Source organism: Rattus rattus, chromosome 7, assembly GCF_011064425.1.
Source record: "Rattus rattus isolate New Zealand chromosome 7, Rrattus_CSIRO_v1, whole genome shotgun sequence".
NCBI classification, from domain to species: Eukaryota; Metazoa; Chordata; class Mammalia; order Rodentia; family Muridae; genus Rattus; species Rattus rattus.
In genome coordinates this window covers 1,681,506-1,696,690 of record NC_046160.1, presented here as the reverse complement: position 1 = coordinate 1,696,690, position 15,185 = coordinate 1,681,506, and the positions used below count along the sequence as shown (strand labels likewise).

General features: G+C 40.0%; 1 protein-coding gene across 2 annotated transcripts in view; it reads right to left on the bottom strand.

Moving 5' to 3' along the window:
* Positions 1 to 13,424, bottom strand: part of Nrxn1 (neurexin 1) — a 1,103,898-nt gene extending 1,090,474 nt beyond the window's left edge. Inside the window, exons 1-2 of one of the 2 annotated variants that reach the window (XM_032907818.1) lie at positions 12,945 to 13,424; positions 8,347 to 9,969 (exon numbers count right to left, since the gene is read on the bottom strand). In XM_032907818.1, coding sequence (XP_032763709.1) covers positions 8,347 to 9,118 — 772 coding nt within the window. In that variant the 5' untranslated portion in view covers positions 9,119 to 9,969; positions 12,945 to 13,424. The remainder of the gene's footprint in view (positions 1 to 8,346; positions 9,970 to 12,944) is intronic. The other variant, XM_032907826.1, reaches the window with a different exon arrangement.
* Between the last annotated feature and the right edge of the window lie 1,761 nt (positions 13,425 to 15,185).

The following is a 15,185-nucleotide window of genomic DNA, read 5'->3' as shown; positions in this document are numbered from 1 at the left end:
GTTGCAACCTCAGACCTTATTATGAATCTGTCACTTAAAGTACTTGACAACTATCCCAAGAACTTTAACCCTTTGATGAACAATATACAGACTTTGTCATGCAGTTGCAAGGCTACCTGCTTGAGCACCTGTCTCAGATTTCAACCCAGCCACCAACTCCATCTTGGGCTTTAGAAAGTGATCTTTTGTAGCCTGCACTTTACTCATAAGTAAAATAAAAATGTTATAAAGCTGGGAAAATAATATTGTTGAAGAAATAAGAAAGGTAAGGTGGATAGAACACAATTTAAAATGATTTCACTAAAGTGAAATAAATAATTATAAGTACTATGATGACAACAGAACAATTTTAAGCTGATCTCATGTTTAAGAGGTGTCTGCAGCTCTGTTGAGCCAGAGGACTTTAAATAATTGCACACACAGCATTTTTGAAGAACATGGTTATTTATAGACCTCGAGGATTTGTAAGAATTTGATTGGACTACCTAGTAATGTGTTTTCCAATATCTACTCACTTAAATATTGACTGGGCTCATTCAAACTTATCAGCACTTGACAATCTTAGCATTTGGGCTGTCCAAATTGGAAGGTGTACATTGATCAATTGTAACACTTAGATACATGTTTAAACAATACAAATAAAAACTAAAAGTGTATTTGTATTTCTAAATATTACTAAGACATCAGAAACTGAAAAATTATTCAACTTCAAATGTTGTATAAGGTATTTAAAACAAAGAACTCTATGTGTTCCTAATATATACATAAATATGTTAGCTCTCTGGATTATGTTTGCATTTATATTACAAACTGGATATTTTACATAAAATTTTGTAAAGTGTATTCTCTGAAGATTACCTTATACATTAGTATTCATATATAACTTATAAATGTACTAGTTTTCACCAAGCAGCAATCATTTTTAATTTGAAGAAATTTTATTTAGTTGATTTGATCCTACATACAAATAAAATACACAAATCTTCTGTGTGTAGGTTAGGGAATCCTAACAAATATGTACCCCAAAGAACTAACATGCAGGCCCAAAGTTTCACTCTGCCAACATCAATGGACAGTTACCTCTGTTCTCACCTGTGCCACCATAGACTATTTGTGTCTTTTTAACTCTTTTTCCAAATGGGCTCATAATATTATTTATACGAGCTATTGCCCTAAGCTATGTGTGTTTGGTTTAGATTTTACCCAAGGGAAACAAGAAAACTAATATTTTTGTTACTGTGTTTGCCATAAATCAATATGCAGTAGCAGAATCCCACAAGATCTGGGCATCGGTAATCAACAGCACATCAAAATAATCGGAAGGTTTACATTGATCAGTTGTAGTGAGAAGAGTCATGTAAGATTACTAAAGTAGTACTTAATCTTTGACCTTGAATATAACATCCTACAAACAGCATACTGAGTAGATTTAGGGTTTTGTAAGAAACCCTAAATCACAAAGCAGCCACTCTCATACACTCTATATAGTAGGCCACTGGGAACTATAAAAGTTTTAGTAAGCTGACTATGAGGCTTCTTTGAAATCTTGAAACCTAAATCACAGAACACTAGTGGCCTTACCCTAATTTAATGTCTATTTAAAGGCAAAGTCACACCTAAAATTATTTCTTCATATCATAAATCAAGTTCTGTGTACACACACACAGACACACACACACAGACACACACACACACACACACACACACACACACACACACAATATGTAAATGATAAAGCAGAAAAGAAATCTGAGAAAGCAGCCTTCCTATCTCCATTTCTATACTAGAGTAGAAATACTTGTAATCTAGACTGAGGACAGTAAAGACAAAACCATAGAGTTGTGGAAAAACTCTAAAGAAAATGGCCAGCAAAAATATTTTTTCATAACCCAATTAGAGCTTTCAAAACTTACTATTCAGAAAGCTATGCAAATATATCTATTCCTGTACTTCTAAGTAAAAAAAAAAGAGAATTGACCATAAAATATACAGAAGTGCATAATAATATATGTAGGTTTTACATATTTAATAAGACATGTTTTTAATATACAAACTTGTTTAAATTTGTATTAGGAATGTTTATGGGTATTTTGTAAGTTGTTTGCAAAGTTACTTTTAAGAATAAGTTCATTATTATAAAATAGAACTTGACTGTCTGTAACCAAATATAATTTTTCATCCCTATTTATCTATGCTTTAATGTAAGAAGCAGAGACAGCTGGGAGAGACACTGATGGGGAGAAACACAGAGGTGGCTGCTGACCGCTCAGCAACATGTCAGACTCACCCTCTAATTCCCACAATACAACTGAAAATGACAGAACGGTTAACACAATTCTAGTACTTTTTCTTGTCCAATGAGGTGATTTTTTTAAGTAATCAGTTTAACTGTTGCATTTCATTTAATGATGCCAAAATTGGAACAATTATACTATCATATATGTATGAATAAAAATATAATTTATGATAACATAACATGTTTTATATTTAAATTTTTTAAATCTCAAATATATTTGTGTCATGCCTGCAGCAAATATATAAGTAAGTTTTACTTTTACATGAAAATAAAAAAATTATAAATTGGACACCATTGTTTATGCTGGCCATTTAAAAAGCACCTATTGTAGATAGATAATAACACTATAGACTTTAAAGATAGAAAAAGAATTATTTTCTTGCTTTTGTTTTCTTGGCCAGATTCTTGGAATCCAACCCAGTGTTTGCACAAGCTAAAAGTTTTTGGCTATTGAGCTGCAGCCTCTGCCCAGTACAATTTTACACAACTGGTAAGTTGGAAAGAGCGGTATTTAAGTACGGGGTTGAGACAGAGTGCTGGCATTATATGAAGGGTGAAAGACAGTTATTAGAAATGTTTTGGGTTTAACATTTATTGAGTCAAAACGTTTTAAGATTTTTTTGAATTTTGAATCACAGCTTTAAAAGAGACAAACTTAAAACAACTGTATAAAACAGAAACAAAATCTTATTGTCTTCATTACTTCTTTTCTTCATAAGTTGAAAATTTACATTACTACATTGGAATTTGAATTTTGCATGCAAGCACCCTTCGAGAAAATGGCCTCAATGAGAAGACTGGTGGTCCTAACAAAAACAAAAGCACAAGCAAGCAGATACCATCCATTGCCCAGCCTGGTCACTTGCCATTCTCTGTGTTTACAGACACCAGCTTAGTTTTCATAATGGTTATGTGAAGCAAATACTGATACTATGCCAAGTCTTAAATTTTGCAATCTTTCAGATGGAAAACCAGAAAGTATAAGTAATTTAGCTTCTAAACTAAAATTGCTCAACAGAATAGAGAAACAAAAACAAAACAAATTCTATGAACCTGTGGAATTCTAGAATGGTAACGATGTTAAGATAATTTTATAGTCGGAAGTAAACATATGCCTTGACTGTCACATAGTAAGACATATCCAGTATGTTTCACAGAAAAGCAATCTATTCATGAGCTTTGGCCTAGTCAAAGGTTTTCAACAGAGGTAGCCAATCTTTCTGCTAAATGGCAGACCTCAAATAAAATTCTGGCAATTTCTCAGTATTTTTCTTCAGTATTTTCAACCTAACTTTAAAAACTATCTTATAAGAATTTTAGGCTCTTGTAGAAACTGTAGAAATATTATACATAGTTAATATTGCATTGTAAATGGATTCAATTTATAGTGTAGCACCAGACAGCCAATATGTGTTACTTTTTTTTAAAAAAGACAAGATGATTACAATGTATCGTACTTGGAGGATGATATAGTATAGTATTGCCGCTGTGCTCCTGAAGCCTATGACCTCAATTGGAATAACCAAGAGAAACAAATTGATAATCTAAACAGAGTTGGGATCATGGTTTTACACGTGGATAACAGTGTTCTAAATAATAAATGAACTTAAATCTCTATACCTAACTAAGCCCATGAAGATTCCACATTGCTTAAGACATGCCTATGACTTGAGGGATTCTAGTCAAGCATCTTTCCCCTCTACATTGGGCTACAATGTACAGTGGGTTCTTAACAACTGCTGCAGAGTAACAGAATTATTTTTTTCATTTCCTTTGGCCTCTTTCAATCTGATTCATAAGCATGTCATTAGTAAGACATAAATTTGAGACTGCCATTCTCATCTCCCATGCTCTACTCTTGTGTTGATGAAGCTTAAAATTCTTGAATAGTTCAGCAAGCCTAGCAAGACCTGTCACTATTACTCTCTTGATATGGACTGAGAGTTACATTCAAATGCCAGTGGCATGCATGGACTGTGCCACATTCTGTATAGATTTTGGTACCTCTGAGTTTCCCAAATCAACATCTCACAGCAAGTCCCTCTCACATTTCAGCTTTAAGTTCAATAACCACACCTAGAGAAAACTGTGCGTGAGGTCCACTATCTTAAAACTCAACACATCTTATAGCCATTTAAATAATATGTCTCTATTTTTAAATCCCTACACACATATGTCTTTAAATAGTTTGCCTCCTCAGTAGAATACAGGATTGCTGATGAGGTAGGATCCACATGCCGTATTCAAGAGAGTACTAGAGACAGGCCTTGCTAGATTTGCTGAACTATTCAAGAAAGTGTACTGACTACTGCATTGCATAAGTCTAATGCTCTGGCATGTGCAAAGCAATCAATCAATTCATATATATATATATATATATATATATATATATATATGATCAATTAATGAATATATGAATATGTTTCATCACATTTCTAGTTTCAATAAGTTACATAAAAGACCTAATTGAAGCAGTACCTCAATAAAGACATTTACCACACTACCACGTCCAATAATATTAAGCAATAATCTGCCCTTTTAGTAATTTAAGTAAGAAACAGAGAAAATGGCATCACAATCTAGTTTGAAATTTTAACATGTGATCCTAAAAACTCTAGAACTTACTTAGATCTGGGGATCACAAGTATAGTTTAATGTTGTATTGATTGCCATTTTATTCATAATTTTAAGCTTGATGGTCATGAAGTTCTCTAAGTTTTCGAAGCTGCTAGGAATCTACCACCACCCTTAAGTAGAAACTTATTAACTAATAATGGCACTGGCTCAGTTACATGAGTATAATCCAAAGAAAAAGCTATGTGCCCCATGAGCATCCATCATTCAAGAAGGATGACATTGTTAAGTAGTTGTGCTCTGAGACTAATGTTCAGAGTCAAAAACATTAATGGTGTATAAAATACCAGTGTCTAGGGCCATTTTATATGTATTTTTTTCTTTGAAAAACATCTTTACTCTCCTTCCACCACACATACACACACACACACACACACACACACACACACACACACACACAAAGTAAATCTGAAAGAAGAAAAACTTAGTATATGAGAAGAGACATGATTTGGAAATAAGGTGATTATGATCTGATCTAGGCTCTGTCACTAACTTGATCATGAAGCACAACTTTTCTAGTGTTTTCTCTCCAATAGTACGTAAATATGTAGATAAATCAACAAATCTTATTAGGCCTAAGTAAATACAGCAAGAATAAAACAGAACTCATTCAACAAAAATATTCTGGAAACTCATATAGGTACAGATTATCACAGACATTGTAGATGGGAAGGATAAAACCAGATTGTTATTACTAGAAATTGTTACCATAGTTTTAGTTCTTAAGTGTTTTAAATAGAAGGCCACTACAATAATAATGAGCTTCCTAAACTAAGTATAAAAGGAATTGTAGGGTGCATTAACTTTGTGTTTAATATTTACTTAGCTATAATCTTTCCTGAACATGTTCTGTAATGAATATTTATTTATTTTGTTTTTAATTCGGGTTTATAAAGAATGTAGTAATCAATGTAAATACTGAATGGAGACAGAGCTTTGTTTACACTTCATCTGAATAGTAACCATCTCCCACAGTTGTCCTGCATGATCAGTGTTGGGAGAGGCATCCACTCCAATTAATTATTCAATAGTCACTTGACACACATGAAACAGAAAATAAGCAAAGAAAAGCAATTGCTTCTGGGAAGACAGACTATGCCATAATCATTCCATCTCCCACTTCTCTAATAATGAAAAGAATTCAGCCTTTTGTTTTCCTGCCATGAGGAGTCTTTGTATTATCTTTCAGCTTAAATTCTCAATATGAATGAATGTTCAGAACAATGCTGATGGACTGACTTTCTTGGGATGAGTTTTCTTAGCCACCAGATACTATGATGCCCCAATAGTCTCCTCCTGTTAATTTCAAAACATGCACCTTACAGAAAGAACTATGCCTTTGCCAAAACAAAATGTATTTTGGAAACATCTAATTCTGTTTCTTTTTAACATTACTTTTTTCGGGCTTTCTTCAGTCTTAACTGTTCCTGATTATGCATGATCCTTGAATCCCAACATTAAAATGCATAGAAATATTTTTAAAATTCATTTAAAACACTCTCCCACACAGTACAAGCTGTCATTGTGTCATGTTTGTTTCTTAATTTAAGAAAGGAAGTTATATTTCATTATGTTGCCTTCTTTATCATTTAAAGTGGCATTGGGATGCCTAGAGAAGTATTTTTGTATAAAAATTATATTTGTTATTCTCTATTGATCAGTATAAATGTATGCAGCTTCAAGCTGTATCACTGACATGATCTCAAATCGCTCTCACAGTCATGATTTACAAGTCAGCTAGATTTGGTAGAGGAAAAGGATTGTTCTGTGTCATCTTTTTAAAACGTGAAATCTGATCTTATATAGATGGAAATTCACCAGCAGAGCTGAAAGTGCAGTATGGGACGTGGGGTGCAATCATCTCTAACTCCTTATACCAAAGTACCTAACACAAACCCATATGAAAAAAAAAAAGCATAGTTAGTAATTCTTGAACGTCCCATCACTGTTTTCATGGAAGCTACAGGCCACTCATGAATGACTTTTTTTTTTTTTTTTTTTTTTTGGCTTCCTAACTGAGTCTCTTTGCTGTTTAAGCAGTTACAAAATTTCATCATGTCTTCCTTTCTTTTAAGGCCAAAGAGAGCTGCCAAGTCTAGTAAGAATTACAAAGACTTGCTTCTCTTAACAGTATCAGTCAAAAGTAAAAAAAAAAAAAAAAGAAAAAAACCAAAACCAGAAAACAAACTAACAAAAAATCAAAAGTACAGCCACACAGAGCTTTTTTTGCCTGTCTTTTTAAATCAGATATAATAATTTACCTTTGTCCCCACTACAGCTATAATGCAATGCCTTGATTTGACCTAATGGAATGAACTGGAATATACGAAACCGCCCATCGTGCTTAGCCTCTAACACATTCATGTTTCGTCCTAGGAACACCATTCAGCCACTTTCTGTTTAAAGGTTTTCCTATAGTCATACAAGAATATTTTCCTTGGTCACTGTCACAATAAGTAAGTAAATAAATAAATACATAAATAAATAACATGGAAGACACATATAGAAATTAGTATTTTAGATGTAAAGAGGTAAAGATAATACTTAGATGTGTTTTGTTTATTTTAAGCCCTAAAGGACCACAGAAACAATTCGACTTCTGCTACTCAGATAAATGTCATCAGCTGACTATCTTTAAAAAATCTCTTACCATGGCTCACATGCATCCTGGTCAATAGCCTGGACAATGATCCTGATCCAGTGACACCCAAACTGCTCTATTTTTTTTTTTACCAAGCATTTGTTAATCAAGGAATATGTTATCTCAACTCTAACATTCCTCAACGTTAGCTGAACTATCTATCTCACAATTGAAGAAACCAAAGACATCAGAAAATTCTTCTTAAATATGGCAAATTTGGGATTCGGACAGAACCATGGAAACCAATATTTTCTAAAGTTCTCCTATTCATGAAAAAAAAATCTCTCTTCCACCAGGAGGAGGTCTTGGATCTGCAAACGCACCCAGGTCCTATGGCCTGTCAAGTTTACTTTGAGCAGTAACCATGTGGACAGCTCTACTGCGCCCAGGCCTGCTTACCCTCCATTTAGTCTTCTCACCAAACCCATGTTCAGTCTCCTAGACGGTTGTCAATAACCTTACAGGCCATGTCTGGGTACTATAGCTACGGGTGGTACAGGGCAGTAGAGGGCCATTTAGGTGGGCAATGGCCATAGGACTTCAAGGACTTGACAACCTTGGGCTGCAGGTTTTAGGGAGACCATTCTCTTGATCCCCTGGACGGAGGTCCCTTGGAGGTGTGGTCAGTGTGTCTGTTAAATGCCATGCTGCAGAGGGAGGCAGCATGGCACAGAGGGACAAGCCTTCACCCAGAGGCTTCCGGAGGAGGAAGGCCCCATGCACTGGCCTCCCGCCCAGCCCAGGCCGAGGCTCTGCGGGGTCCGGCAGGCCTTACCTTGGCTGCAGTCTTTGCCACGGAAACCGGTCCTCGAGCAGTCGCACACGGCCTGGTCGTCGACCACGGAGCACACGCCCCCGTTGAGGCACACGCCGCCGTCGCCCTCATCGCCCGCCTCGCACGGGCTCCCGCCCCCGCTATTGGGCGGCTCTTCGTCCAGCTTGACCTCGCTGCCGTCCACTGGCAGCGCCTGGGACGAGTTGACCCTGACATCACGGATCCAGCCCTTGAAGGGCTCGCGCTCGCGCACCGAGGCCAGGGTGAGCTTGAGCGCAGCGGCTCGCAGTTCAGGCGGCAGGCCGCCCACGAAGAGCCCACTGAACACCGTCATGTCCCTGCGCTTGGACTTGACCTCCACCCACTTGGCCTCAGCGCGGTCGATGTAGAGAGTGGTGTTGCGGAACTGGCGGCGGATGCGCACGCTGTGCCAGGCGCCGTCGTTGACTGGCGTGTCGGCCAACAGCGTGGCGGGCTCGGCGCAGAAGATGGAGAAGCTGAGCTGCAAGCGGCCGCCGCGTGTCAGGATGAGCTCGAGGAAGTCGCAGAAGCCCTCGTCGTCGAAGTAGAGCACGAGGCCGCGGGCGCTGCGGGTCTTCAGCTGGAAGCTCATCTCACTCTCGCAGCACGCGTTCCACTTGGGGAAGCGCGTCCACTGGCCCTCAGCGCCTGGGAACTCCAGCCCACTGCCCAGCTCTGCCCAGCAGCCCAACAGCAGCAGCGACAGGCAGAGGAGACAGCAGCCCCCATGCTGGACCAGCGCCGTCCCCATGCTCAGGGCTGGGGTGCGGCGGGGGGAAGCTGGGGGCGACAGGGTCGAAGCGGTCCTGGACAACGTCACGGAGAATGGGGGTCCCCAGAGGAGTGGGAGGGATGGGGGAGGCGGCAGTGGGAGGGGCACACCCTCCTTCAGCTCTTTTTTCCTTCTTCTTCGCTTCCAGCAGCCCCTTCCTCTCTCCCAGTAGTCCCCTTCCAACTGGAAAGCAGAGACCCCAGTAGTATGGGATAGCCACAGAACTTCCAGGCCAAAGGGAGGATACACTTTGGAGGCAACGTTCTGAAAAAGAAGGCCACCGAGGCTCAAGAGAGATCACTGATCCATTTACAAACGATGATGTTAAGTAAGGGCATCTGTGGCACCAACAGGTACTTCACTCTTGCAGAACCAACACCTTCAACTACCACCGGCGTGGTGCCAGCAATAGGAGAGCAGAGTCAGAAAGAACACACTTTTCTCAGAGAAGAACACGAAGCCAGCACTAAGCCAGGACCTTCGGCTGCTTGGCAGGCCTCGAGGTTCCTCCAGATGTTGGCTCCAAACACAGAAGGAGAAGGGACAGAGTGATACACCAGAATAGCTTCAGAGGTCTACTGTCATATCACAGGCTTCCAGCACCACTGATGCCAAGGCCAAATTTCCTGTGCATGCCCTACGAGTCCTGTCGGTAGGTCTCAAACCCTGGTGTGAGACAGCCAGAAGCTGTTAGATGGTGAAATCAATCCCAACAGCTCTTCTCTTGTCTTTGTCTCTGCAAGACCACCCTAAGATTCCAGCATGTCAATTGGGTGTATGTTGGTGATGCATTTTGATTGTATTTTGTTGTTTTATATGAACCCAGAAATCTGTGAAAAATTAAAATAAAAATGAAGGCCTGTAGTCAATTACAGCATCATACAAATAATCATTGCTAGGAAAGCAGGTATATAACCAGGGGTTTTATGAGATCAAAAAGTTCATCTTTGGTGGATACTGATAGGGGTGTGAGTGTGTTTGTGTGTGTGTGTGAGAGAGAGAGTGTGCGCGCGTGCGCGCGCGCATGCACGTGTGCATGCGGGGCATTGCCCCACATTAAAGCTTCATATTTCCGAGTATTTATTGTCACACTCATACAGCAAGCTATTACAATCTTAATTTTACCATATTTGTACATTAGTGACCAGAATTTTAAGAACATTTTGACCATGATCTTCCCAATTGTCCAAGAAAATTTTAATTTCTTAAATGTATGAGGACAAAACATTTTTAAAAGTTTTTTTACTTACACTGTATGTTAGTTACATGTACAGATAATAAAACGTATTCAAACCTCAGTTCATAGGAAATTTTATAACAGGCAAAATACATCAACTTTCAGCAGGAGGATACTGTCATGTGTGTACAGCAATTCCTACTTCTTTACTTGTCTCCCAGACAAGAATATAGGGGCTTCTTGAGATTCTCTTTAAATTTTCAAGAAAATATATCCTCCTTTTTAATCAAATATACAATCTGTTAATATACAAAACATCTAACTGGAGATAAATTTTAGTATTTAAGTCCTTACTGCCATAACATGAGTCCTTTCAGAAACGAGCATTGAATCTTCTGCCTAACAGTATAGTGATCAGATTCCTCCCCAAGTCCTTATCTAGGTGTCACCCACTAGAAATTGTGTGGTCACAACAGTTGGCATGTATGTCACCTCGACTGTTATGGCTCCAGGATGCTAGAATTTAAAGCCATACCTTTGAATCACTCACTCTGCCACTAAATCACTCCCTGTTACTCAACTCTAATCTGACAGACCTTTGAAAAGGCACAGAAACTATAAATCTTCAAGGAGGGGCTTGAATTTTTAAAACCAAATAACTCAAATTTGTGGAAAAATTAAAATATTTATTTAGTCATTCCAAGCAAACACGTCACCCTACCATGTCTCAGCCTCCCTCCTTCTCTCTCTCTCTCTCTCTCTCTCTCTCTCTCTCTCTCTCTCTCTCCAAATTTATAGCTTGGATACAGAGCTCACTAGCCAATTAACACTTTTTTCCCACTACAAGCTGAAACTAGCAGTAATTTATGGCACTGCATTGTGGCTGCTCCTCCGTCGAAGGAGCTGAAACCATTTCTCTTCAGAGCAATCCCTACAGGTGTCAGCTGAGAGCTATCAAGCTAGGGGATCCCAATTCAAGTTCTTAGATGAAATTGATGGCTGGTTCTCGTCTTTAAACACATACACACCACAGTAGCAATACAACACACACACACAAACACACACACACACACACACACACACCTCAGACACATCACATACACCTCACAGACATACTCATACACTGTTCCTTATCAAATGGTAATAAAAATCCCAGTTGCCTATTTGTTATGGCTGACACATTGTTCACCATCAGCTATTACAAGTTATATCTTCCCTTATCCTATGCCAAACCCAAGAAAGGTGCTTTTAAAAATGATCAATAATCACATATTATTGAGTATACTTTCACATTTAAGGAGCATGAAAAATATGAAATGTTCAGTATTTGGCAAAATAGGTCTGGTCTATCAAAACAGTAGTGCTTGAGCCGTTCTCTGCTTGTATATCTGAAAATGTCTGTCTCAGTCTCTGTCTGTGGATCCGTGTATCTCTCTCTCTCTCTCTCTCTCTCTCTCTCTCTCTCTCTCTCTCCCTCTCTCTCTCTCTCTCTCTGTGTGTGTGTGTGTGTGTGTGTGTGTGTGTGTGTGTGAACAGACAGAGATAGAGAAAGGACAGAGAAAGGCTGGCTAGATGACTATTGGTGCTTATTGAATTAATTTTACATATATCATAAACCCTTTTTGCCTACTCTCTTGTACCCTCCTCCTCTAACGCACACCTTGACCATTTATAAAGAATGGGGGAAGGAGGAGAAAACCAAGCATATATATATTCTTATCACGAGAGAGGTCAACTGGCTCTCCCAGCTCCTAGAGGATGCCCATTGTGTGAAAGACAGTATCTATATCTATATGGAGAAAAAGGATTCTCTCTAGGTACCCAGAAAGACCTGGTAACTTCACAAATTAGAGGATGAAATAAAGGGATCTGAAAAACAACCATACTGCAGCCAAAACAGGAGCGCTCTAATTCAAAAGCTGCCGAACAGCCTCATTAATCTTCTCTTCTGTTTCTAGAACAAAATTCCTTCCCAAGTCACTGGACGGATCAATACGGTATGCTGATCAGCTGCAGTTGCATTTATTTTATCATGTTTTCAGTAACACACACACACACACACACACACCCCTTACCAAGACACCTTTCAATATATATCTTCATAAAGACTCTGAAATCTACGAGAGAAATTTTACATATTTTTCTTTTTGCCTCTGCCTTTTGCAAAGTATTTCAATACCAGTGCACACCCAAAATCCTCCCTGGCTTTCCCGCCCAGTCTCTAAGCACCATCTCTAACACCAGTGCAGTTTCTTGGAGCCTGAAGTCTACTGCACAAATTAAGGGTGGACACAGTCAGGTCTGATGGGAAAGGAAGAGAAAGAAAGAGATGTAGACATATTTCATTTTATTGTTTTGTTTTCTAACTGCCTTTCCCTTTTCGTTCTTTGGATGTTAAATCACTGCATTTAGCCTTTAAGTTACTACCTAGTTTCACCATCTCATCTTGCCATTTGAAAGGCTACAAGCAAAACAACCAAGATCTCCACTCCACCACCCTCCCACCACCCACCCTTCCCTCGGTAATTGTGGCAGATCCTGGCCCAGTTACAACAGGGAAAGATACCCTTCTCCAGCTTGCCTCGCCCCATCCCCCCTCCTCCCCTCCCCCGAACTGAGCTCCTTTACCTGCCTGGTTATTCCCCTCAGCTCGAGCCAGACCCAGAAACATGTATGGTCAAAGCGAATTTCTTGAGGTCTAAGGATAAGGCGACTGCTGCTGCCTTTTTCCGAGGCGTCAGGCTTGAGCGTCTATCTCCAAGAGTGCGGAAGGGAAGAACATGGAAAGGAGGGGAGCAGCAGGGGGAGCAGGAGGAGGAGAGGGAAAAGGGGAAGGAAGAGGCGGTGGTGAAGCCCGAGAAGGCTGGGTTACGTGACGCCGGGTGCTGTCCTTCTGAAAGAGAAGGGCGGAGCTGAGCTCTCCGCAGTACCATGGAGAGCGGCTGGCCGGTCCTCTGGCTGAGGAAAGAGTGGCCTCAGCTGGCAGCTGCAGCCCCTTCCAAGTTCAGATGCTGAGAAGCAAGGTCCCTCTACCTTGGCATCTTCCCCCTGCGGGGGGAATCTTGGGCGGAGACTTGCCACAAGCACTTCTAACTAGTCACTCGCCACCTTCCCTTCTGAGAGAGAGAGAGAGAGAGAGAGAGAGAGAGAGAAACACCAGAGTCATGTAGCCTACTGAGCATGCCCAGGCCCCTGTAATAGACCCACGAAAATCTTGTGGAGATTCCACTTCTCCGGGATTTTGCCGTGATTGGGCGGGGGTACCTGAGAAGATGCCAGAAAAGGAACCCACAGCTAAAGGGAAGGAGCACAAACCCAGGGGATGGTGACTTGGAGGAACTCTGGCTATGTATATGCACCTGGGTTTCCTGTTCTGAACCTTTGCAAAGATAGAGGCTCTTTGAAGAATGCAGGGGCAGGCAGGACTCAACACCCGCACTGGCTTCCTACAATACTCAGTGTTCCTGCTCCACCCCTTGCTGTAGCCCCGGCCTGAGCCATCTGCCTACACTGTGATAAAAGACTTTAGAGACCCACCAGCCTATTGCACCAAACTGAGGAGCAGACTCATACATCTGTTAAGGTGCTTTCCTGGCAGTTTCTCTATCCTCTAGCCTTCCGTTCTCTGCTTCCGCTGAGGACATCCTGAGCTGAACCAAGTTCTCTACCTATTTAACTCTTCCCCACATCTCTTCCTTCCTTTAGCCTCCAGCAAAACCTGGAAAAAGTACAGTGCGGTGTGAGGCTCTCTTACTGGGTAATCGGGCATGCTGATTTCCTTGTCTGGTGAGGAAGGAGTTAACTCTAAGAGAGCTTGCAGACAAAGTGGATAGAAGTCTGGAATTTGTGGCTTTAAATTACGTGTTGGGTCCTTTGGACATTTACTTCTATCCCCGTTATATTTCCACTACAGGTTAGTTTTAGAGTAGAAATACCAGATGTTTTTATTTCAGTATTACAGACTTGATAGCTTCAGCCTCAAATGCTGAGGTAAGAGTATTTTCTGCCTTTAGGCCCTTTAAAGCAAGAATGTAAGGCTAGGCAAATGCAGGAGTCTTGAGATTTCTAAATCCAAGATTTTTTTTTCCATCCAGAAAAATCAGAACTCTCTCCCGAAGATTAGCATGTTTATACTTCTGCTACTTTTGTTCAAACATCTAAGTAACCTAAATGTGGAAAGCCCAGGCTCATGCATATTTTAATGCCCTCAGAAAAGCAATTTCATCTAGTGAGGACATATGTAAAAAATAGAATCAGATTAGCTGGTTGCGAGTTTCATTTTTGACATTTTCTAGCTGTACCTTGACATGACATTTAGCTATCTTATACCCTAGTCATTTAATCTATAAAATGGGTATAATCATAGTCTCCACTTAATACAAACACAGAGTGAGTAAATTAGTTTAAAAAAAGACTGAATTATGTGTTAAGCCATTGCTTTTGATGAGTGACTCCATCCCAAGTCTATTCTGACTCAGTGACTATCACTCTGAAAGCCAGGTCTTTCATTGGAATTGCTTAAGTCTTCATGTATACTTAGGTCGCAAGTGAAATATTAAAAGTATAACTAAGTGTCAGAAAAGTCAGTTACTTGAATTACTTATAAGCAGCAGGCAAGGAGTACAATGCAGACAGCTTGACATGGGCCTTTTCCTGTCATGCTGCTGTTTACTGAAAGTCTCTTGGGAGCAAATGACTCAAACAGCTCAGCAGAAAGGGGATGAACCAGAAATGGAATTGACACTATGCATCCAAAAGTTCAATTCAGAAAGTCTTAAATCTGTGGACATTCTTCGGTGAAAATTTAGACTCAACAACAGATCTAAGGAGTACACTGATGTTTAAAATACATCTCTCTGCATTTCACCT